The following is a 25,931-nucleotide window of genomic DNA, read 5'->3' on the forward strand; positions in this document are numbered from 1 at the left end:
CAGCAAGTGAAAAGTCCAGTCTGGTCGTGGAGAGCCACCTGTTGTCACATTTGAACAACAACCTTTCGGTAAGAAGTGGTTTATTTTTCTTGTATGCCTCCTATTTCTGAAAGTCTGTGCATTCGTGATGGTAACGTCGTATCGGCGTGCGTGTCGATCGGTTGGCAAGCTAACGTTAGCTAGCCAGCTAGTGGAATCGGAACCAAGCATTCGATTCTGTAATGTTATTGTGCTTGCAGCTCATATTACCTGCATGACCACATGGGCACGACTAACTAACCATGCTGTCTAACCTTGTCAAGCTGCAAGCAAGGTCGCTGTATAAGTTAACCGATGTATGTCTATGTATATACTCTGTCCAAAATCTAGTAGCCAGTGAGAGTAGTTGCCTAGTGAGAGTACCTTGCGAATCATACGCAATAAATAATCACAACGTTAAGGTTATGAATGTATTCCTTTAGTGATAACAAGATGCAGATGCAGTTATTAGGTAAACCAGATGGTTGGCACTCTGATTGGGTTTTATTTCGTATAATAATGGTAATATTTGTATTGAATCCACGTTTTTCAGTAATTCATTCATTTCATTATTTGTTTTTCTTGGAGAAATATCAATGACTTTTAAGAATAGCCAGCAACTAGCCAGAAATTGCCACATTTTGTTAAAGAGTGTTGGATGAGTAATTAGGAAGTTGTTTGGGTTCAACTATCATCTATCCTTGTGGCAACCTTTCGTTCGTTTAGCAACACTTTTTAACGGAATGTAATGGTAAGGGTATGCCATTTTTGACATGGCGTTTTTTAACAGAAGAAGAAATTATATCTTGCGCAACAAATTTTGCGGATGTCATCATCTCTGCCTTCATTGTTATAGGTAAACATGGGCGTCATATTTGCCTCTTGAAATAGACAGAAATGATACTCCTCATGTGTGAACAGTAAATAAATAGTTACGCCTTGTACTTTATTTTAAGTTGTAATAGTTCTCTCCCATCCATGTTTGATTGGAAAATTTAGTAATTTAACTTTACAGGAGGAGCAGTGGCTCAGTCTTTAGAAACTGATTTTTTTCTTTTTTCTTTTCCTTTTTTGACAGTGCTCTCTTTGAATGCCAATAACATTAATGTGTGTGTCGGTTTTATGAGCAGTTGGTGTGAATAAAGCGGCACGTGGTCTGCTCATGCGCTGGATCTCTGTAACTTCGTTTTCACTGTCCTGTCCTTCTGTTCTAGGTTGTAACCTCCACCGTGATCCCCGTATAAGCAGATATCATGTCTAAAGGAACAGTTGTGCTGGCGTACAGCGGAGGGCTGGACACTTCCTGCATCCTGGTGTGGCTCAAGGAACAGGGCTACGACGTCATCACCTACCTGGTAAGGGACAGGCCACGTGCCGCCAGGGTAGACCCTTACGCATGGTGCTGGCTGATCTGTGTGTTGCTCTGAAGCGGGTCCTCATGAACAGAAAGTACCTATACGTCTTATTTCATGTAGTATTTTTACTATCGTTTTATTATGGTTTATGATTCATTTGGTGGAGCCACCGGCCCTTAACTAGCTAACTAGGGCTGCAACAATAACCGCATCACCGCCATACCGCGGTATTAGGAGGTTTACGGTGGTGTTGAGCACGTCACCGCCATTACTGTCGTAACAGCTTTTTTTCCCCTTATCTGAGAGCACTGCCATCCTCATGTAGCTTTTGGCTTGGTCTGTGGCCTTGTCTGCACGTACCCGGATATTTTTGAAAGCTCACTTTTTTCTGTCAGTTTTGAAAAGGATCACGTCCATAGTACACACGTTTTTTTTTTTATCTCTCCACGCAAGAACGAGAAAACGACCTCTGCACTGAGCTTAAACACATAACGTTTAACAAGCGCATCACATCATTGTAACCTTATGGTCGACTGACCAATCAAATCACACCGGTGTGACCATACACACGAAATGGTTAAGGGACAAGTAATGTCAAATGAATGAATAATTAAACACAGGGGGGTTTGGTTGCGGTGACCGCAAACCACAGTAAGGAAATTTTTATACCGCTGCAGCCGTAGGGGGTAGCTTGTTTTAAAGCTGCCATCACATGCACAGAACTCAGGCCTGGCAGTGCCATAAGGGGCCATTTGCGGCCGCCTCCTGGGCAACTATGTTTGTGTTGCGGATTACAGGAGTGCGCAGGCCGGGTGCTGGTGCAGGCAGGTGGGATTAGCCCCCCCCCCAGCCCCGGGGGGCAGTTTGGGAAGAACTGCTTACGGTGCACAATTTCCCCCTGCGTGGCGCCCCATAAAGGGAGGGCTTGGCCTAGCGTACCACACAGCAGAGTTTTCACAGGGTGCTGCTTCCAGGGCGATCAATTTAGACAGACAGCGAAAGGGGAGGGTGTGTGTGGGGGGGGGGGGCTGGGGTTTGGGGGGTGGTTAGGCCCGGAGTGGGCACGGTTCCAGGTGCCTCGACGTCGAGGGGAGTCCAAATCCCGTTCTCTGTCATGTGATGCCGTACCAGGGAACCGTGTTAAACCGGCTCGTTTCAGACAAAAGAGCCAGGACAGTCCCCGCAGACGCAGACAGTCCCTTCGAAGCGAGCCACGGAAAAACCACTCGCTCTCCTCTGAAAGGCGTCAGTGTGTTACTTATCTTAGAATCACTTCACATGCCTGCCGTTTCGTTCTGAGCAGCACAGGTGAGGCGTCAGTGTGTTACTTATCTTAGAATCACTTCACATGCCTGCCGTTTCGTTCTGAGCAGCACAGGTGTACTTCGGTTAACAGCGCAGACGTTCTCCGTAAAGTTCACCTCATCATCAGAAATATCATTACCAGAGACAAATACATAAATATGTATAAGGAGCCATTCCACAGAGAATCATTTAAGTCAGAGAATCATTTAACTGGAAAAATAAATAATAATAATAATAATAGGCATCTGCTAAAGAAGTACATCAAATGTTCTTTAAAAATGAAAATCATTTTTATTTAACAAAGGTACAGTGAACATACATAAATAGATATAACATGTTAAAACAGGTATACAAGAAAGGGATAAAATGGTGTAAGCAAGGACTAAAATATTTTAAACCAAGGAGTAAAACACAAGCAAACTCCCAGGATCTCTCTCTTCCTCTCACAGGCTGCAACTCCTTTATTTGACCTGGTTGGTCTGGCCAATAAATTTAGCAATTATCCCATTATCCAATGCCTGACCGGACACTCACACACAGATATTCCCATGCGCACAGACTGCCAGAGGTGAAGCCCGTGTGAAACAGGTCAGTTATTGTAATGTTTGTGAACATAAATATGCATTCATTCATACACAACAGGAAAATGCCTGAAGATTGTATCACTTCTCATATCTCCACTCCTTATGATCTGCGCCGTCTCAAACTGGGTTTTCATTCCTTCATTGTTTTTCACATTCCCATTTGATAGCTTCTTGGATGTTAGTCACTTAATCGCTGCCATTCCTGATAAATGATAAAGACAGATTTGAGACATTAAACAAGCATCTTCATTGGCTGGCTTTTCATCATGTAAATGAACCACATTCCCCTGATAAAACAATTTTTTAAATGATTTAAAATGGAACTTTTTTACAAAGGCGGTTTGTTCCCCAAGGCATACCTGTAAGTTGTGTCATGCCTAATAATCATGCTCTTCCTGAAAGAAAGATTTTCAAGATTTTCCAGTCAAAGTGCATTCCTTTCCCAACAAGTGGAATAAACAGTTACACAATTCCACTCCTCATCCTAACGTCCGTGGTCCCAGCTAATTTAATATGGGCAGTTAGTGTTAGTGTGACATGCAGCAGTTAGATGGGACTTGAACTCTGTGGGCATATTAATACTGGGTTACATTTCCTGTGTGGTCTCATTTGCAGTGTGTGAATCAGACTTTGAAAGATTGGATTGGTCAACAAGTTGACAGAAATAGCAGGTGCCCTTGTCCTGGGTGAGCTAATGCTTAGAGGGTTCCATCTTCATTTCGCTAGCTGTTTAAGTGGTGCTGGATTCGTACCATAGACACTGAGGTAAGATGTCCTGTCTGTGATTAAAGCAGCTGTCTGATCACGTAGCAGAGAGGTCTACAGTCCGATGCACCGTGCATGACCGCCTTTAGGTCCAGCCAGCAGACACTCGGTGTCAGTCGTTTGCTCATTAAATGTCCCTGAAGAAACGTAAGCACTGACAAGTTCACGGTTCATAGGGCATGGTTTGCAGGGAGAGCGATTCTCTGTCGGGATGGGCACAGGGTAGGTACCAATTGGCTGTTTCCCTGGAGCATTCCTGGACAGAGCAGGCATTCCGGTGATTACCCTGGCCACCGGATGGCAGACTAACGAGCGTCTAGTGAGGACATTCGCGGAGCGGTCGTGTTTCGGCGCTGGAGTGCCTGTTCTCATTAGCCGCTCCCTGAGTTGATTAGAGGCAGTGGCACACAGGGGATGGAATCACAGGGCTGATTACCTTCCTGCCTGTGGCTCTGATTGTGGTGGGACCAGGCTGACAGACAGGGGAACTGAGACTGCCAGGAAATGAGATTTCAGTGCATCTGTTCGTTTTGCAGAAGGAAAGTGTGTTTTAATGACATGGTTTGTTTGAGGCCATCTGGATTGCGAATGAGTGGCTTGTAAATGCGTATTTGGAAGATGAATTGACATATTGGAGCGAAGGTTATACTTTATGTGCCCTCTTTTGTACTCCATGCCACAATTAATTTTCTCTGCTCCAGGCCAACATCGGACAGGACGAGGACTTTGAAGCGGCTCGAAAAAAAGCAGAAAGCCTCGGAGCCAAGAAGGTGAGGAGGTGAATCGGGTGGGGCCGCAGTGTGGAGGGGAGGGGTTACTACACTGTAACATCAGGGATAGATACATCAGGGTGAGCCTTTGTGAGCACCTAATGGGTGGAGCCACCATGCGCCATCAACCTCGGACTGAAATGAGGCAAATCTCTGCCAATCTGGAGATGCTGCTCTGGATAGCTGAGCAAGGGGATTGGTTCAAATTAGTGCGTCATGGATGGCGCTTGTGGGCACCAAATGTTTTTGAAGCCTTACACCCCCCCCCCCCCCCCCCCCCCCAACCAATCACTCCTGAACATTCTCTTCTTTGTGTGTGCCCGTCTTTACACCTCCGCCTGGCCCAGGTGTTCATTGAGGACCTAAGGGCGGAGTTTGTGGAGGAGTTCATCTGGCCCGCGGTCCAGGCAAACGCCATCTACGAGGACCGCTACCTGCTGGGCACCTCCATCGCCCGGCCCTGCATCGCCCGGCGCCAGGTCCACATCGCCCTGCAGGAAGGGGCTCAGTTCGTCTCCCACGGTGCCACCGGGAAGGTGAGGATGTTATTTTTATTACTATTATAACCATTTTACTGTTTTAAAATGGGGCAGCAGTGTAGCATGGTGATACGGAGCAGGGTTTGTAACCGAAAGGTTGTTGGTTCGATTCCCTGCTGTGGCACTGCTGTTGTATACTAGCTCACAAATGTCTCAGTAAACATCCAGCTGTAACTAATGTAAGTCACTCTGGATAAGGGAATCTGCTAAATTATAGCAATGCAATAATGTAATGTAATAACAAATGATGTTAATGGATTCTAACAAAACCAATGGCATGTCTGTGTGACCATAGGTTTGTGCTCTTTGTAGCTGAGGGTATGGCTTGTTCACAAATTAAATGCCTGTCTGGTTTGTACCCAGTGGGACAGTGTGTGTGATCAGAGGCAGAAACTTAATTAAATGAACAGTGAACTGTTAACTGTCACTTTAATAACAAGTGACATACTCGTTAAACAAACGCAAAGAGTTCCTTCTGTTCAGCCTGAGCTCGATTTGCGCGCTCTCTCTAAACACGATTATTTAGCACTTTCCTGGCTTTGTGTTTTAAATGTTCATGTAAAGTGTTTTGGAGAGAAATGTTTTTACAATTAGTTTTTAGTCAATTTATACAAAAATATTTTCTTTTGCAAAAATTTGGCAAACATTAACTAGTGGACATGAAGTGGTCTTTTATTCTTGTACAAAGCCTTGGAGCTCTTTGTAGGAAAATTCAAAGAGACCATTTGTTGCCTGTGTCTCTCAGATCTCAGAGTTGGTCTTGGATTTTACTGTTTGAATTAATTGTATCCTGTGCTGATGTGTTGCCTGTTTGCGTGGCCAGCAGAGGGCACTGCTCACTGGAAATGTGTCTTTAATTGTAATCGTGTGAATAGCTGTATTGCCAAACAATACCACTAGGTGGAGACAAACAACAAGGGATAACGAAAAAGGATTTGAGCCAGAGTCGACACTCACTGGCTGTCTTGATGAATAAACTTCTTGTTTCATATCTTTAAAGTGGTCTGAGAACAGCACCTTAAACCAGTTTTGAGTGCTTCTCCTCTTCCCACAGGGCAACGATCAGATTCGATTTGAACTCGCCTGCTACGCTCTCTACCCGGCAGTGCAGGTATGTCTTAACACTCCGGACTCTTAAGAACAGGTGTTTTGGTATTACATCAGTGAACTGCCAGTGTTATGGAATCCCTAGTCCTGTACAGCATACTAAAATTGAATTCATCCTGCACAGAGCAGAAAGCTAAAATAGAAATATGCTGCTACATATGCAACTTGTGACAAAAAAAGAACTCTTGTTTTCAAAAACAAGTCACATTGTATATTAACTGAGTTCACTGAGTCTGCTTGGCCTCTGCTCTCTGCTCCCAGATCATCGCTCCCTGGCGGATTCCTGAGTTCTACAACCGCTTCAAGGGCAGGAAGGACCTTATGGAGTACGCCCAGGTAGCCTGACTGCCACTGCTTCTGCTGTTACCATAAACATTTTCTTCACGAGTAGGACTCGAAAACGAAAGGTTTCCGGTTGGATTCCCCACTGGGGCACTGCTGCTGTACCCTTGGGCAAAGTATTTAACCCACAATTGCCTCAGTAAATATCCAGCTGTATAAATAGATAAAATTGTAACCTACTGTATGTAAGTCGCTCTGGATAAGAGTGTTAAATAACAATAATGTAATGTAATGCGTGTCCGTGTGGATGAAGACTTTTCAACTTTTTATGCACATGCGTGAGCATAGATCTTTGACTTTTGTGTGATAACAGATAACACAGGCAGAAAGCAATAGATGTGTTGTGCTCCATCTGGTCCACTAGAGGGCAGTCACAGTGTGCAGATAACTCATTCAGCAGTAAGGTAATTGTACCATAATTGGTAACAACTTGGAATGCAAAATTAGGGCCACTTATCTCTCTCTCTCTCTACTTAGTAGACAAGATTACTTATAGACAGAAGCTATGGGTATACTGTTTTTCACTGGTATTTAGCAATATTCGTATGTAAGGAAATTTCCTCTGCCTGTTCAGGCTTGCTGACTGTGATTAGCACTGAATCACTGGCTCCTAATTGGGCTGTCCCTCCCATGAGTTCCCATGAGAACCCTGTTGCACATGGTCTAGTTCTTCCTGATGTCCCCGCTGCACCCCAAAAATCTGAACCCAAACCTTTCCCAGTCCTAAGCGTCTCCCTAAGCCAGGAGGTTTATGCGTTTGAAACCTCAGAGCCTTCTCTCACCAGCGTCCTGTTTAGGCTCGGGTTCTGAACCCAGCATGTGCTGGTTTTACGCCTCTAAGTCTCTTTTCACAGAAACACGGCATCCCTGTCCCTGTGACCCCCAAAGCCCCCTGGAGCATGGACGCCAACCTGATGCACATCAGGTGGGTGAAGATCCAGTAGGGGTTAAACCAGAGGGCTGTGGGTTCAGATCTCCTTTAAACCTCATTTTTATGTTGATTTGACATCCTTTGACATCCCTATCTGCAGTTTCAGGCATCCGCTGGGGGTCTTGAAACGTATCCCCTGCAGACAAGGGGGTTCTACTGTATATATTTCTTTTTCTTCATTATTGCATTTACCGATGTGTAATGTTACTTTTTTCATATTCCCACAGCTATGAGTCTGGAATTCTGGAAAACCCCAAGGTAAAATGTGTCTTCTAACTTCATTTCAGAACTCCATCCTGCAAACTGCAGTAAGCAGATGTTTTGGTTGTATGCAACCACAAGCATACATAAGCAAAAGTTAACCAGGACAGGGGGCTGTTGGGCATGGAGGAAGTGACCTGATTTTGTTGTTGTTGTTGTGGTTCTCGGGCTAGTTATCATGGCTGTTATCATATCATAACTGAGCTCTGCGGTCACTGGCACAGGGCATTCTGATCAGTTTACACTGACATTGCTGAATAGTCTGTTGCACTTGCTTTCTGAATCTGAGACAATACGGGCATTCAGGACTGTTCTCAGTTAGTTTATCCTACAGTTATCACTGCATGTATAACCCAACATCACCTGGAGAAAGTCTAAATGTATTGACTCCCCAGAAATTGTGTATCAAGTCCATACTAAGTCGATGACCAACACTGTAGGTCCAGCCAATCACTGGACTTTTCCTGAATTTTTTTTTGCTGAGCTCATAAAACAGCCCCAGGTGCTTCTTAAGAAGAACAACCCCCCCCCCCCCCCCATCGTCTCCATACACCCCAGCACTGGGCTCGGGTGGTCAGAGGTCAAGGCACAGTGTGGAGGTCGCCCCTAAGGCCCTGAAACAGGCAGGCCTAATGGCCCATGCTCTGTGGAGGAGTTCCCTGCACAGACACGGACTTGTCATCAGAAATGGTTTTGGTAATTTCCGATTTCATGGGAATCGGGAATGGGATCAGCGGCGGTCCCAGCTGGGCCTCCTCGGGCGCGCCCTCCCCACCCCCCCGCCCTACGCTTTTCGGGGGTCTTTGTCCTCAGGCGCCGCTGCGGGCGCACAACGTGGGAGGGACGACTCTCTCGCTGACACCGTGACACCAAAGTGTCAGCGCCGGCCAACAAAGGCCATGCTTAAAGAGCCGAGGGAGCCGCTGCCCGGCAGCGCAACGCCTTGTCTCACCTGCGGGGGGCGCCTGAGGTGCAGTGAGTGAACCCCGGTATCGCCTTAGATTACTACACACCCGAGTGCGTCCTTTAATGAAAATGTATAGTCGTTCTCTTTCCCCTAACAGGCCTTATTCCCTCTCTTCAGAATCATCTGATTTTATATTAGCCACACTGAAAACTTTACCAATGACATAGAGTAGAGAAAACATAGACAAAGGCTTGGATACCTGCTCGTGCTTTATGAGGATGTAGGAAAGCAAATTGTGAATATGCAAATCGGTGAAGGATGAGGAAATACGGTACACCTGTCATAGGGCCACTGCAAATCCACCCAAATACCCAACCGAGAGCGGGTACCAACTAGTGTGAACAAACTAGGTCCCCTTCCCCAACCAGCTCTCACTGTCTCCCTGTCTCTGTCTGTCTCTCTCTCTGTCTCTCTCTCCCTCTCTGTCTCCCTGTCTCTATCTGTCTCTCTCTTTCTCTCTCTCCCTCTCTGACTTCCTTAGCCTCTCGCTGCCACTTGACTGGTGACGGCCAAGGGCCCTTTGACACCGCTTCTGTAAAATTATAGACCATGTCCAACTTCCTGTGCCTACGCCCCCCTCCCATCATACTCCCAAAATAATGAAAAGGACAAGACCAGTAACCTCTTTGTTTGATAAACACAAGGAGGCCTTTGATCAGGGCTGGGGAAACCTGTTGATGTTGCAGAGGGGTCAAGGCCTGCACAGGGGTCAAAGCCTGATGGTGGAGTTACAGGGGGAAGTGAAACTGATGAGCAATATTGAGACTTTGTCAAGCTGCTGCATGTTTATAGGGTCTGCTGTTTAAGCCTTTTGTAGAGGCCTGCTTAGTGTGTGTGTGTGTGTGTGTGTGTGTGTGTGTGTGTGTGTGTGTGTGTGTGTGTGTTGCTTGCCACTAGTTTCAGCAGCAGCATACTCCTTAGCCACACACTTAAATTGATATATCTCCAATCCTGGCAACTCTCTCATGAAGAACTTCACAAAGTTTGTTGCAGTTTGCAAACTTTGTGAAGTCCTTCATGAGAGAGTGGCCAGGATTGGAGACGTGTCGATTTAAGTGTCATTTCCAATAAGTTTTACACCTCTCTCTCTCTCTCTCTCTCTCTCTCTCTCTCTTTTCCCCTCTTCCTCCCTCTCCATCCCTCTCTTTTCCTCAGAGGCTTGGGAGGGGAACGGCATTGAAAGGCACTGAGGCGGCTAAACTGTTGAAAGACAGAGATTTACTCGCTTTAAGTTGGTGCACACGGCGTTTATTCCCAAGTGCATTCAGAGTTAACCCAGAGCAGTGCATTATGGGAGCCGCTGAGTAAAGCCAGCATTCCAGCAGGTTCTGAGGGGCAGCACGGTGGTTCGGTTCACGGCCCATTTGCCGCTAATGGTCTGCTTGCCCTCCCCACCTCGCCCCTACCCGCCCCTCCCTTTCAGGTCCGCATCTCTGCGCTGGGTCATTCTTGGGTGAAATCTGAATGAACAGCATTGATACAGGCACAAGAAACCGTTAGCCTCAACCCCGGGGAATTAGCACAGTGTGTCAGAAAGAAAGCTGAGGGGTTTTTTTGTTTTTGTTTTGTTTTGGGGTTTTGCAGACTGTGGCTGACTCAGTGTGTGTGTGGGTGTGTGAGAACTACACAGGTTCATTTCTGTTTCATTTTTTGGGGGCCGGTTGGATCTGTGGGCTGTTTTTTTTTTTTTTTTTGATCAGGGGAGCACAGGTGCATGGGAGCAGGTGCTGGCTACTGGCTGCTGCTTGCAGGTTATATAGGCAGAGGAGCAACCAATGACTGAAGACCCAAGGGGAGTGTCTCGCAGGGCAGTGCAAGGAGAGTGGCTGTGGCCATAGCAACCAAGGTGTATGTGCTTGCTTTTGAGACCCGGGGAAAGTATGCCACATTCAAAACAGGAAGTGCTTGCCGCAGTGCAGTGATGGAGACACTGTGCTTTAGGAGATAGTGTCTTTAGGAGGCAGTAACCCAAGATCTTACAGTGTTTAGTAAAGATCATGCCATTTAGCACAAATAGTGGGGCTGTGGTGTCCTGGTCATTTTCCCACTCTCAACCTGGCCACCTCATCATCCTGTGTTCATCTGATTGGCTCAGCAGTCAGTCCCTGTTCATTTGATTGGCTCAGCAGTCCCTTGCATTCCCTGCCTGTCTTGTATTCTCAGGTTTTGTCATTTAGAAGCAGATCAAAGTTGACATTTAGCCTCCCACGTAACCAGTCAGGCATTCAATGACTGATAACACACTACAGAGAAGAGATGTGAAGAGTGTGTGAGAGTAATATGTGAGCACTCTGACCAGTGGCATTGGGTGTGTGTGTGTGTGTGTTTCAGAACCACGCTCCCTCTGACCTCTATCTCATGACCAAGAACCCCGAGGCCTCTCCCACCAGCCCGGATGTGCTGGAGATCGAGTTCAGCAGAGGTCTGTCTGTCTGCCGCTCTGTCTGTCTGTCTGTCTCTTTCTGTGTATCTGTGGGTCGGTGTGCATCTCACTGTGTGTCTCTGTCTGTCCATCTTCATGTCTGTCACTGTCTGTGTGTGTCTCTCTGTCTGTTGTGTTTGTCTATCTGTGAGCCTGCCTGTGTCTGTCTGTTTTGTGTTTTTGCACCATGAGTACTTCCTGTTAAGGGAAGTATTATAGAGTTTTAGGTTAGTTTTATGACAATGAATCTTATCAGTGTGGTTGTTTTGACCTAATAACATGGTCACACCTTAGAAACACAACCCAGGTCTCTGTCCATCTGTCCATTTCCCTGTCTGTCAGTGTCCTCGGTCCAGTGGCTACTGGCATGACCTGCAGCTGGATCTTTGACCTCAGAGAACACTGTCATACGGTCCTAGCTTGTATGTCATGATGTAACCCTTCCTTTCAGAAGTGTACCAGACAAAGCCATCAAACAGAAGCCCCCTGAGGGTAGTCAGTAAACGGAAACCTACAATGGCCCCCGTTTCTGCGGCCACCCACACTTGGACTAGTCCAGGCCTCAATGAGTCAGTGAGAGGAGCCTGAGGGCAGGACCAGGATGATTCATTATCCCTTTGCTGCAGGGGGAGGAAGAGGGAACCATCACATGACTCGCCCATGCACAGAGGAATTCTGAGCCAGGGGCTCTGAACACGAATTCTCTGACATCAGGCGCATGCCGGTGGTCGGGGTCTTGCACAGCTAGAAGGAAGGCAGCAATAGTCCTGGACTGCCAGAGGTGTTTATAGGTTTTGTTCCATCTGACCTCTTAATCACATAATTTAGTTAATTGTTCTTAATTATGTACATAATTATTATGTAACATTCAGCTGTATTAACCCGTCACGATTAAGACTTCAGACTAACCCCCAGGTATACTGCATGGACCTGTCCTTGACTCAGTTGCAATTAGAGAGACTTGAATTAAACTCTGAAGAGTTTATATGGGTAGACAGTGCAGTAGCTCCAGTAGGAGAATGTGTGGTTTACCTAGAGGGGTTCTATTTTCTAACCACTTTCAGCAAGCAGAACTTAAGCAGGCCACATTCTTGTATGCATGCACATTCATATGCCTTCATACACATTGACTTTGATGGAAACACAGCTTCTGTTGGGACGTGGGTCATCTCACTCTGATCGAAAGGCCCAGGAACACAAGGTGGTTTTTAAGGACGTGAAGTATTTCACAGAGGTAATTTCTGTGGCCACGTTCTGCTGAGTCTGAATCTGTTCTCGTGTTTCCTGTTCCATTCGCATTGTACCGTTTCGTATTATGTTTCCGTACTTTGGTTAAGGTGTGTATTTTAAGTGTTAGTGTGCTTGTCTTATTTGTAGTAATGACTAAAAAAGAAATTTGCAAGGCAAATGTTTGTCTCTTCCCCTCACTGAGACAGACTGGTGAATAAAACAGTTTCTTATGCATCTAAATTCAGGAATGACTGAAACCCCTTTTGAGTTTTGGTATGTAATGCCATGAAGAGTGAAGTTATGATTTTAGTGGGATTTTGGACCCTTTTTGCAATTTTAAGTGGTTTTTTTAAAGGGTGAAATGTTGATTCTCCCACAAGCATTGGAGTTGCTCGATTTAGCAGTGTTAAGTTTCGGTCCTTGAATGCACCGAATTTTATTTGCGAACGCTAAGCTCTAGAATGGACCAGTCCCCCCCCCCTAAAAGAATTAAGAATTTTTACCACAATAACCTCTTTCCCTCCGTCTTTTTCCCTGGTCTTTTATCCCCATCTTCCTTTCATTTAAATCCCCGTGAAAGAGGGGGGGTTAAAAATGTAAAGCTGTAATTTTTCCTACAACTGTGTCTGCCAGCCCATTGTACGCCCGGCTCACCTCCGCCCGAGAGGGGCATTATGGGAGAAAGGGCCCCGATGATCCACATTCATTAGACCCCAGAGATGGATTAGAGGGAGGCAGGGTAACCCCGGCTGCCCGGTTCACACCACCACTTAATTCATTTGAAGTTTTAATCTAATTATTAACTATTTGGCGGGAAGAGGGAGTTTTGTGGCCCTAACAGGCTTGTGGAGCTGGTGCGGCCTTGGGTCTGGGGAGTTTGTGGGGGAGGGGGGGGGAGAGGATGGGGAGGAATGGGATGGGGGGCTGACAAAGCCCTTGTCTGAAAATATTTGTCAAGTCGTACGTGTCATTCTTGTGGCGTCTTACATCTTGCTATTGTGAGGCGAGGAAAGAGGCTCCATCTTTAGCACTGACTGTCAGTAGCGAGCGCGCTAAATGCTAATTAGCTCCATACAGACGGAAGATTATGTACATGGCTTTTTTTTTCTTCTCCTTCTTTCTCTTCACTTTTTCTCTTGTCCTTTTTCCCGCCAGAATATCCTTTCCCTCATGGCTCTCTCTGTCTCTCTCGCTCTCCGTCTCTGACGTCATGGTGCTGATGGGAGATTGGGGTACAGGGACAGTAGCTGTCAGTCACTGGATCAGGGGGTGCAGGCCCCTACCTGGGGGACCTGTCTCCCTGCCAGAGCTCAGCAGGGCTGTGTTAGTCTTTCTGACTGACAGAGTTTGTGAGTTTGTGCCCCATTAAGAAAGGACCATGCATTCTACTCCCCTTTTTTGTCCTCTCAGTATCTCTTACACACACACACACACACACACACACACATACACACACGCACACACATACACACACACGCATACACACATGCACGCACACTATCACTCACACACACACACATACACACACATGCATACACACACACATACACATATGCACACACACTATCACTCACACACACACACACACAGTCACATACACAGTGTCCCTCACACACATAGTGTCACACACTCTATCTCCCAGTCCCAAATCCTTCTACCTATTATCACTCTCTCTCTCTCTCTCTCTCTCTCTCTCTCTCACACATGCGGTCACATGCACGCATACACTATCATCCATTTCCCTGTCTCTCACACACATGCACATACACTCACACACACACACACACACTCACATGCACAGCGCTGGTGGCTGGCCCGGACAGGCCGTGTGGTGACACAAAGGCTGGCCGTGAAATTCAATTAGGAAAGGGGCTGTTGGCGATTTCACAGCCTTCAAATGAGAGGACAGCTTTTGAATTTATTGCTGCTTCTGCTCGGGACCCATTGAAGTACTGTTCCCCTCCGAGCACCCTCACTAATCTCCCCCCTCTCTCTTCAACACCTCCGCTCCCGGGCGCTTTTCTCTGTCCCACTCACAGACTCACTGCCGGGGTTGAGATAAAACCATAGCTAGCTGCGCTGCTGAGGGTCTGGAGCAGCTTTAAGGGACAGCTGTGTTTCCAGTTCTCTCACTTTTTGTCGTGAGTTTCACACTTTTCCAGACCAGACTCCTGATCTCACTCTGCAGGTTCTTCTCTTTTATGTAATAACTTGTTACATGCAGCTCGGAGTGAGCAAAGCATCGAGCTGCTCCGAAAGATATCAGCACATGATCTGTGTGAATGCTGAGCTTCCTATTACGTTATGACAGCTCAGCTGCTTAAACGCACTGTGCTGCTGCAAATACATAGAACACTAAGAGAATGAAGACAAAGCAAATGCTGTTTGCTGTAAAATGTCTTGATGGTGATTTATATCAGTACAGTATTTTGTGTTTTGTCAGTATGAGTATATATCAGTATCAGTGTTTTGTGATATTTGTGCTAAAAATACAATCTTACGCATTCTACACCAAATCTTTTGATATTAGAGCTCAGCTCAGAATCATTGTGTCTCCAGGTTTGGCAATACTGGGACAGTAAGCTTTGTCTCCACATCTCATCCTTATTATCTGTGTCTATCTCAGTGGAATGCATTGGGTTTATAAGGCGTAGTCAGTCAAACAGAGACTTGTGTGCCATCCTGGCATGAATAAAATTCAGTGCACTGTGCACTGACAAGGAAAAATCAGGGATGTGCTTCTGGTGTCAGAGTATGTGTATGAGAGAGAAATAGCTGTGTGCAGACTGTACCGTAATGCACACTAAATGGGGGCCAGACGGTGTAATCCAGTCAGTTGCAATTATCATAGATTATCACATTCCAGACCTACCCTCAGCAGTGAAAGGGTAAAGAGGGTAGGTCTGGAATGGGTAAAAAAGGGTAAATCTTCAAGCGGAAAGGTGTCTGTGTGCCACCCACAGTTGTTCCATATGACCACCAGGTGGTGGCCGTCACCTGTCCTGTGTACCCACAGCTTAACGCTCCCTCCCTGCCTGTCCAATCCCACAGGTGTGCCGGTCAAGGTGACCCACCTGAAGGAGGGAAAGGTCCTTACCACGCCCCTGCAGATCTTCTCCTACCTGAACGAGATCGGGTGAGTGGCGCCCCCTGGAGTCTGAGGGCCAGTCCGTCCGCTCTGAGGCCATTGATCATGGCCTGTTCCCTAAAGGGGTCTGGTGTCCAAATGGCCTTTACCCATTATATTTTTAGTATTACAGTTTTACACAGTCCCCAGGGCAGTAACTTAAAGGTTTATTTCGTTCTAGTTCGCTATTACTGGATTTACGAGTTGTATATGGGAGAGGGCCTCCCAGATTGAACAGTGCCTCCTTCATCCCTGTGCAGCCCACCGGTCCTCTCACCCGCCTCCCGGCACGGTCACCCTGGCTGCTTTGGAGGCTTTCCCCATTCCCACCGTGTCAGTGCTCAAATTCTGCTGTCCCACCACGAATCCAGCCTCTACTCTCCCTAAAAAAGGGGGAAGCCTTTCTCCCTCTCCTCTACATGTCCCCCGTAACGCCCTCTCCCTCTCGCATCGTTTCCCCTCACGGACCGGGGCGCTGTGTGAGGGAACCGCGCAGCTGGAAGTAGGATTAGCATGGCAATGAGCTGTACAGAAAGAGGGAAAGAGAGAAAGCATAGAGTCAGTGAGATGATGGAGAGAGTGAGAAATGGTAAGAGATGGAGACAGGTGAGAGAGAGCAGGAGGATGAGAGAGAAAGTTGAGGTGAAAAGGAAACGAGAGGGAGAGGCAGAAATGGAGGAGAGTGGAGGGACAGAGGATGATAGTAAGTGTAATAGCTCGGTGCTCCCGTTTGCCTCCACATAGCCCCGGTACGGGGTCAGCATACTTCCAGGCTGAGTGTCCTACGGAGAAAGAATGTGCCATAAACTCATAGCTTCTCCGGCTCACGTTGACGTCATTTGTGGTTTCTACCATCATTCTGTTCTTTGATTTATTTGTCTGTCTTTAAGTAGATCTCAGTGTTGTGAAACGTTCTGGATTTTGGCTGTTTGTCTGCTGTAGTCTTTTCCATGGGGCTGAAGCTCTTCCTTTCTTCCTCACGGCGTGGTACAGGGCAGTCTGTGTACCTGTAGCCCCAGCTATGCGTGAGCCTCCGCAACAGATTAAGGTGCATCACGCACTTCCACAGTCCGACCATTAGAGGGCAGTATGTGCCACTGTGGTTTCTTGTTAAGGGGGCATGCTGACCTGATGCCTCTCCCCTCTCACCCCCCACAGGGGTAAGCATGGGGTTGGCAGGATCGACATCGTGGAGAACCGCTTCATTGGGATGAAGTCCAGAGGTAATCCCATCATTGTTATTATTATTATTAGTATTATTATTAGTATTAGTAGTAGTAGCAGTAGTAGTGGTGGTGGTAGTGTTAGTAATAATAGTAGCATTGTTATTATTTAATTTATTTGCCTAACAGACACCCTAATGCAGGGTGATGAAATGTACAGTACATAGTAAGGGCACGGCCATATGAGGTCTCTTGTGTGTTTCTAAGTCAAGGGTCATAAATCTGACAGCATGCCCTCTTTAAATATAAATGACTCGTTGTGGAAAATGTACAGTTCCTCATTTATGAATTATAGATGGATGTATTAATTCATGTTTTCAGTATTTACCTTTTAAAAGTGCAGTACTTGATGTGTAGTCACAATGAAGGCTGAAAAAGAGTTTTGACTGTTCATATGTTTCAGACTGTATGCCTTAATATCAAAAAGCAAAACTGGCACCTGATTGGCTATCTTTGAATTCAGTGGTCTAAATGCAACCACTGTTTTGACAGACTTTGACTGTTGAAGGTATGCATAGAACCCTCACAGGTCAAATCTGAAGACATTTTTGAGAATATGTATACCTGTATATATAATATATACATATTCTTCATGTTGTGTAGGTGTGTGTGTGCGTCCACAGGTAGGTGTGCTTTTTGTGCAGACGTGTGTGTGTCTTTGTTTGTGTTGTGCAAGAATGCGTGTGTGCGTATGTGTGTTTGTGGAGGCGTGTGTGTGTGTTGTGGAGGTGTGTGTGTGTACACATACATTCAGTCAGCTGGTTAAACCTGCATACACTATTGAAGGTGAATGGATCTTGGGCCCTGCAGGTAGCAGCCGGAATGTAAAGCTGGCTTAGAGCAGACAGACGGGGTCTGTACCTGTGAGAGAGTGAAGGGGTGCCGGGACGCCCAGGGGGGGTGAGCCCCCACTGCCCCCCCCCACCCCACCCCACCCCAAAGGAAAGCCTGAGTCTGCACCTTAACACCACCCTCCCCCAATCCTCGTTCCCCATTCAGCAGAGCCAGCTTAGTGAGACTGAAACTGTTTAAAAGATTAATACCTGAAAATGAGGGGGTTTGGTCTCCCTAATCTGCTCTAGTTTCTCCTCAAATGGGTACAGGCAATTAAAAATGTGTGAGTGTTGGGAGGGGGCGGATTGGATTTTCTCTATAGAAATAACTCTTAAATCCACAAATTGAGTCACAGCTGATACACCTGATAACCGTCTGCCCTGAGTGAAAAGATTACTGGTTTGCCAGATCTATTTTTAAAGGGTGCTTACTCAAGGCTGCTCCTCTCCCTGCTTGCTGTCTTTATATTTCCCCTTTGAGGGCTTTTTTTTAACTTCCTCTTTCTCCACCATTTCTTTCATCCTCAGGCCCTGATCTGTCAGTGTCTGTGTTTGTATGTGTGAGAGAAAGAATGTATGTGTGTGTGTGTATGTATTAGTGAGTGCTTGCGTGTCTTTTGTGTGTGTGTGACTGTGTGTCTGTCTGTCTGTCTGTGTGTGTGTGTGTGTGTGTGTGTGTGTGTGTGTGCGCGCGCATGTGTGTGCATGTGAATTAGTGAGTGAATGCGTGTTTTTGTGTGTGTGTGTGACTGTGTGTCTCTGTGTGTGTGTGTGTGTAGGTGCACATGTGTGCGTTAGTGAGTACATGTCTGTCTCTTTCTACTTTCTTTTTCATCCTCTCTCTTCTGCTCATTTTTTCTCCTCCCCCCCCCCGCAGGTATTTACGAAACTCCAGGGGGCACTATCCTGTACCACGCCCACCTGGACATAGAGGCGTTCACCATGGACCGGGAGGTCAGGAAAGTCAAGCAGGGACTGGGGGTCAAGTTCTCTGAGCTCATTTATAACGGTACGTAACACTGAGGCTCAGACACGCACACCATATACTGATGCGCAGCCATGGACACAGGGCTGTTCACCTGTATGTGTCACCTGTGACAATGAGCCAATATACAGCAGCCACGAACACACACACATGTGGGCAGTAAGGTAAAGTCAGGACATGTGCAAATGCTGACAATAAAAAAGGCTACCTAGTTTTATAATACAGTTATAATATACTGTAATATAGTTTAGAAATAAGGTTGACATTTTTGATATGATAGAAATCATCTTTTTTCAGCATTTCAGCACTTGCATTCTGGCACGTGAATCTTACAGTTACTGGCTCTGTTCTTTCAAAGACAAATAAAGTCTGAGGATTGGATTGCATCAGTGTGGGACAAAGAAGGCACTAATCACCGACCTGAATCAACACTGGAGCTGGGACAGTTGTTATCTCGTTTGCTGTGAGACAGTGCGTGGGAGCAGACATCATCTCTTTGTGGGCAGTTGTTGTTTATGTGGAAAGCGTAAAAATGGAGGTTTAGTCTCGGCCTGTGGTGAAATGACACAGTCGGGTATTTTAATGTTCAACTTCAGAACGTAAGTAAAATTTCCAATGTACTTTTACACGTGACCTTTCTCTTATACTGATATTTGTATATATACTACTATACAATTATATGCTTATTATATATCCTTATAGAAAGTCCCTCCACTCTCATTGACAGTGCATTTTTAACTGCACAGGCAGGCGTAGGGTTATAGGGTTACAGCCTCTGTGGATCCTACCTCTTCTGCCTATTGTGGGCCGGTAAAGATTAAACTACAGTGTAAGTACAAAGTCAAAGATTATGGACTAAATACCTAAATAAACCAGATATCTCATACCAAAGCAGTGGCACTTTGGGGGGGGGGGGGGGGGGATTCCTGAAATCACCAGCTGATCCTCTTAAAGCAGCCTGCCTCCAGAAATAGCCCCCTTTGTGATGGGCCGTCCGGCTCAGGTGTCCTGATCCTATTGTGTGGCCCTGCCAGCCCTCTCCCCTTCAGCCGCATAATAGGATTTGGTCCATTACTGGGGCTGATTACGGAGCCAAGGCAATTAGGCCCACATGAGACCAGAGGGCGGGGCTTAGAGCCGGCCGCCGCGGGACGGGAGGGGGCAGCCGAGATTAAAGTCATTACTCTTAAAGCGGGACAATTAAGGCCCTCCGCACCAAAGGCCCATGGGATAACTGTCTCCCCTGACTGTGCAAAAAAACTGGCGCCAGTGTAGTTGTTGTGTGTTTGCGTGTGTGTGCGCGTGTGTGCGTGTGTGTGTGCGTGTGTGTGTGAGTGAATGTGTGTGTTCTCTCTTTAGCTGACACTCTCCCCAGCTCACCTGTGCACAGGTGTATGGCATAACCTGGACACTGCTGTAGTAGCCTTGAGCAGGGCACTTAAGCTGAACTGCTCCAGTATATTTACAGATGGACGGATGACACGTGTAAGCAGCGTAAGTTGTCCCGTTGCTGTCAGGGCGAAGGTCAGTGATAGTGCTGCTTTTTAGGAGTCCAGGTGGAGTAAACTGGGCATGCTCAGCGTCTTCAGAACTCTCAGGTTCTGTCCAGGGGCATTGTGGGGGAAACTGAGAGTGCGCTGGACAGCAGGGTGGAACAGCTGCTGGGACAGAGCCCCCATTGAGAGGGGCGGTGGGGGTTGCTCCCAGCTGTCTGTCTGTCTAACAGGGGAGGAGTCATCTGGGGAGGGGTGGAGAGGTGAGCCTCACCTGTAGCCAGAGACAAGTGTTCGCATGTGGGAGAGGGAGACACACATGTGCTGGACCCCCACCCCTCCCCGGGTCGGGGTGTGTCCATTAACACCTCTCATTGTGCCCTCATTAATGGTTCAGACTGCCTGCCCCCCCAAACCCCCACAACCCCCCCACCCCACCCACCCTGGTTTACTGTGTCCCAACTGATCTCACAGTGAAAGGGGGTCTCAGACTGCCAAAGTCCTCTCTGCCCTCCTCATTTGGATCAAAGTAAAACCCAGACTCCCTCTGATGCAGTCTGAACTCTCGGTTTTGAATTAGAACGAAACGCTGCCCCTCCTGCTCTACCGATATCACAACCCCGGGGCCACCAGATGTATCTTTACGTAGAGAGTGGTCCGGGCTCACCATTTGGTTGGATTTTGATCAGGAATGCGGCCGATTCTGACTGTTAAACGAGCAATCCCCTGCAGCCCTGGTTTCTGACCCCCACCCCCATTCCTCTCACTTCCTGCTGTTCCCGCAGGGTTCTGGTACAGCCCCGAGTGCGAGTTTGTCCGCCACTGCATCGATAAGTCCCAGGAGAGCGTGGAGGGGAAGGTGCAGCTGTCCGTCTTCAAGGGCCAGGTGTACATCCTGGGGCGCGAGTCGCCCCGGTCCCTCTACAACGAGGAGCTCGTCAGGTGAGCATCCGGCGGGGCAGTGCGTGTGTGAGTGTGTGTGTTTGTGTGAGACGGGGCTTCATCTACTCTTCATTGACTTCGTGGAGAGACTGTACACACATACAGATTTGCTCAGATGGCATCAGTGGAGGTGCCCCATCCTCCGGTCAATGTTTGCTGTGCTGTGGTGCATTGTGGGACATGGATGGGTCCGGATAGCCATTAGCAGCATGTGAGTGTATTGGAAGATTGTATTCACCTTGACTGGCTTTTGCAGGAGGTTGTTGTAAGGAGGTGAGGTTATTCATATTAAGGCCCTTCTAAAGAACAAAAGAAACTATCTTAAAAAAGAATTAAAATGTAATATCAAATTAAAGAATGCTAAAAATACAGCGAATACGTACGTTTGTATCTTGTTTGCTCTGCTTTTTTCTCTCTCAAGGACTGAAAGGATTTGCAGTGGCTTTTTTAGCTTGACAGAAGTTATCCAGTGTTGCCAAAGCATTTTAGCACACGGGCACATGAGGTGTCCGCAAGCCTGTGGAGGCTGACGACCCCTTCGGCCTCAGGGCTGGCCTAGCACAGACCAAAGCAGAGCCTCCATATGTCCCACAATCCCCTGCCCAAGGGCCCACAGCACCCACAGCCAGTGCAGAGATGGGGGGGGGGGGGTGCTGTCACGCCGGCTTTAGCAGGAAGTAGAGGTGGTCTGAGAGGGCAGAGAGAGCAGATGCTCTCTGACGAATCTCATTACAGCTGGACAGCATGTGGTGAGGTAAGTCCCCCCCCCCCCCCCCCCCCCCCCCCCCCCCAAACCTCATCAGCCTCATTCACTGTTAAAAGCTTTGAGGACCTTGAAAGATGCTATTTGAAGGCAGTGGAATGTAATTATTATTGTAGTGAAAAGGTATGAAATAAAAAGAGAAAGTGTTTCAGAGAGTGTATGTGTGTGTGCGTTTGTGGATATGTTAGTGTGTGGTTGTGTGTCTGAGAAATAGAGACTGTGTGTGTGTGTGTGTCTCAGCTGCAGGGATAGCTGTTAGTATGTGTGAGTGTGGACACATTTCAGCACCATAGGTAGAAAGTACTGCAATTACAGCCTACAGACCTGCTGTGGACCAGACAGAGGTGAACACTCAGAAAGAAAAGCACAACAATGAAGGCTCCTTCTCCTTAAAAAGGAGAGGAGAACAGAAAAAGAATGATGGTAAACATAGTCTTGTGTGGGAGACTGCAGGTGGGCCACCATTTGTGTGTGTGTGTGTGTGTGTGTGTGTGGGTGCGTGGGTGGGTGTGGGTGGGTGGGTGTGTGTGTGTGTGTGTGGGTGTGTGTGCGTGATCTTCTGCAGGAGGATGAAACCCTTTTAAGTTTCTCCTTCAGTAGCAGTGGACATAGTCTTAGCGGCCAGACAGTCTGGGTTGGGGGGGTGGGTTGTCGGGGTCAGTAGGAAGCACAACAGACACAGAGCATGCTGGGGAAAAAATGGGTCCTCTGTCTACATTTGACCTGAAATACCACGTTTTCCATTTTGCGAGCTTTGCTTTCCTGCCTCTTGAATTAGTAAATTCTGTTGACATCAGAGGTGTAAAGACTTAAAATCAAACTGCAGCTAACTCAGTTCAGCTGTTAGTAATATGGTCAGGCCTTACGAAAAAACAGAGAGATGCACATTTCTTCAGTTTCATAGTTCATTTGAGGGATCCAAGTGACTAATGCCACCGAAATGCTCCCATCATCAAAGAGCTGCACAATGAGCAAAGGAGAAATAGTGAGGTGCTCTCAGTGGATGCATTCTCCTCAACTGCAGGATAGAAAAAGGTGATGTAAAAGACTCCATATTCACAACTAGCAATAACAATTTGTTTGTTTTTGTTTGCCGTGCCGAGAACCATTGACCAAAAAAGAAAGCGGTTCCCCCACAGCGATGGCAGTACCTCCTTTTGGCCACTAGTCGGCGAGAATGTGCTAACAGTGAGATCCGCTGCAGTGGTTGCTCCCGCTGAGCAGTGGCTGGTCTCGCACTTGTTTGGTCATAGCAGTGCTTTGTAGCCGGATATAAAGGAAGAACATGTGCTCTTGGGCTTTTTATGCTCAACTCTTTAATGCTCAAGACCTGCTACATGCACAATGAGAGCGGGAACAAAGGTACTTTGACCTCAGAGAGCACATCAATCGCTGCGCGTTACATGTGAGCGTGTGCATTATGTATGATCTCCAAGGGCCACGCGCCTGGGGGGCATATCAAAGGAGGCGATTAAAATGCTGTCACCATTCTCATCCCTGTCCTTTCATACGCCGTTCAGAAGAATGCGAAATCCGACAGAAGGTTTGTAGTTAAAAGAAACCTCAGCCTGCAGTCGCATTCTGAAGCCACCCCTCATTCAGGTGGCTTCGGAAGGTTGCTGGTACTTCGTTTGTATGGCTTTCTTTTGTGATGTAGAAGTGAATTCCGTCACACAAATGGAGTGCAGTTTCTGATTGCCCGATTGAACAATATGTTATTCAGCTAAGAGCAGTGACTGCAGTTGGCTTGAGTATCATCACAAAAGAACATAATTTCAGACTTTGAATTCAAGCATGGAATACAGTGGAGCCTGAAAAATGACATGGATTCACGAACAAACAGTCCTGGGGTACCTGGGATTTGGTGCAGGGCACTGACCTTCGACCTTAAACCCCTTTCTCACCCCAGCATGGACGTGCAGGGAGACTACGACCCCTGTGACGCTTCAGGATTCATCAAGATCAACGCTGTCAGGTTTGTGCCCCGCTCCCAAGAATACAGGACCAGACAGAGAGGGGTTCGAGGTTTGGGCTGTGGGGAGGATGGGGGGGGTCGTTGTGTTGTGATGGCAGCAATTGGCATGTATGCACTGTAGTATGTAGTGTAGGGGTTTGAGCACTGTGCACTGACAAAGACATTCCTTGGTTCTAGTAATCCCAAATTTGGTTGCAACAGTATTGGTGATCCCTGTACTTAAGTTCAGTTCCACCTGTAAAAAAGCCCAGTTGTGTTGTGGATAGCAGACCATTACATTACATTACATTGTTGTCATTTAGATGATGCTTTTATCCAGAGTGGTTTACATTACATATTTTTACTTGTTATCCACTTATACATACAGTACCTCTTATATCCATTTAAATAACCACTGATTTAAGTACCTTGCAAAAGGGCATAGCAGCAGTGCCCCTGTGGGGTATCAGACCAGCAGAATTTTGGTTTCAAGCTTGCTCCTTACCACTGTGCTACCTCCTCCAGCTCTGCCAGGTGTATTATGGGTAACGGAATGTATGGATAAGAGTGTCTGCTCAGTGAATGGGTGATGATTAACATGGCTGCATTCTCCCTGCTGTCTGCACAGGCTGAAGGAGTACCACCGCCTCCAGGGCAAGGCTCGGGCCAAACCGTGAGGGCACCTGGGAAACGCGGTCCTGGGCCTGCACCCCACCGCCTGTTCATTAACTCTGTGGCTTTTACTCTGTGCCTCTGTCGTCCCCCCCCCCCACACGCGCACACACACACACACACACACACGCCCCACTCTCCGCTCCCCACTCCCTCTCCTGTTTTTTCTGGTGTGCGTTCTCTGGTCTGTTTCTGTGACTTTTCCAAATTGATTGCTTGCAGTCGCATTGAGGAGGCTTTGGAGGCGAGAGGTCGGGCTCAAGGATTCTGTGAAATAAAGAGGAGTAAACGCTCTCTGCTGTGCTGCTTTGCTGCCTTTTGTTTGCCGCTCTTTAATTGGTTTGGGAAGCAGAGGGTTTTTAAGAGACGCCGAAGGACATGGCAGTGAGGACCAGGAGCGAGTGCCGAACCTTCTCTCTTTGTGTTCTCCGATTCGCTTTGTTCTGTGTTATTCTGTAATTGGGGAAAGGTTTGCAGGAGGTGGATTCGATAAATTAGTGTTTGTGTATAGCAGTATGGCTGAAAACGAGAGAGGCCCTCAAATTGTTTTGCGAGATGGAGCTGTGACATTAATTTCTAACCATTTTGAAAAATGCCGCATAATGTATCCTTTTATTTAGTTTACTTGTTTTGCATTGACTTGACAATGAAAGAAGTGTAGTGGTTTGAAATGTCCCTGCTCTCTGGAAATACTGCCATTTTCAGCCATGATTAGGTCATTTGTTTACTTCATGATAAGCTATTGCTGCCAAGTCCGTATCAGCTGTAAGTGTTACGGCACTGACCCTGGGCAGTTGACACGTGACGAGGTGGACACTGGCTGGGCTGGAAGGCTGTGAAATTAGGGTACCAGTTTAGGTACCACTCCCTGTTGGGGTTTATTTAATTAAAGCACATTCATGTTTACTGCTCACCCTGTGTGTTAACTACAGTAGCTGGGTCAAAGGTCAGGGGTCACCGTGGATGGTCAGTGGGACATTTCACACGCTGTAAAGGAAATGATGGGGGCAGTTTCAGAGGTGAAAGTAAGAAAGAGCCACTCGGCTCATTTAAGTCAGTGCTTTTTAGTGTAGTTTATGAGGTAGTGTGGCTAACGTGGCCTTGCGTCTTGGTTGCTTCAGGTGTCAGTAAACCGGAAGGAAGAAGAAATCCACCACTGGTGTGTGCTGATCATGTGATCACTCCTGTAAAATCTGGCAAAAGAGAAATCAGGAAATTCATTAAGCTGTAACAAGCGTGCAATAGTAACGATGCATTTTCCCCCACTCCTTTGTCTGTTTGATTTTTGGCCCTCAAAACGGTGTGGTCGTCTCCTGCTCGTTTCCTGAACCCTTCAGGCTGCT

The 25,931-nt window shown here is 47.0% G+C and overlaps 1 protein-coding gene across 1 annotated transcript; it reads left to right on the top strand.

Annotated features, from left to right (window-relative positions):
- ass1 (argininosuccinate synthase 1) lies at nucleotides 1-24,678 on the top strand. Its single transcript, XM_036529858.1, has 15 exons — nucleotides 1-68; nucleotides 1,233-1,373; nucleotides 4,729-4,797; nucleotides 5,145-5,333; nucleotides 6,391-6,447; nucleotides 6,705-6,779; nucleotides 7,640-7,710; nucleotides 7,944-7,974; nucleotides 11,276-11,366; nucleotides 15,648-15,732; nucleotides 16,882-16,946; nucleotides 18,657-18,788; nucleotides 21,043-21,199; nucleotides 23,872-23,937; nucleotides 24,545-24,678. The coding sequence occupies exons 2-15, from the start codon at nucleotides 1,272-1,274 to the stop codon at nucleotides 24,591-24,593; spliced, it is 1,239 nt and encodes a 412-aa protein (XP_036385751.1). The 5' UTR covers nucleotides 1-68; nucleotides 1,233-1,271; the 3' UTR covers nucleotides 24,594-24,678.
- Nucleotides 24,679-25,931: the final 1,253 nt, after the last annotated feature.

This window comes from Megalops cyprinoides, chromosome 5 (genome assembly GCF_013368585.1).
Source record: "Megalops cyprinoides isolate fMegCyp1 chromosome 5, fMegCyp1.pri, whole genome shotgun sequence".
NCBI classification, from domain to species: Eukaryota; Metazoa; Chordata; class Actinopteri; order Elopiformes; family Megalopidae; genus Megalops; species Megalops cyprinoides.

Bases quoted from the DNA above. Each gene is read 5' to 3' on its own strand.
- ass1 (XM_036529858.1), top strand. From the start codon at position 1,272: ATGTCTAAAGGAACAGTTGTGCTGGCGTACAGCGGAGGGCTGGACACT. The intron at 18,789-21,042 runs GTACGTAACACT...CTGTTCCCGCAG, and splicing joins CTCTGAGCTCATTTATAACG to GGTTCTGGTACAGCCCCGAG. The intron at 23,938-24,544 runs GTTTGTGCCCCG...CTGTCTGCACAG, and splicing joins ATCAAGATCAACGCTGTCAG to GCTGAAGGAGTACCACCGCC.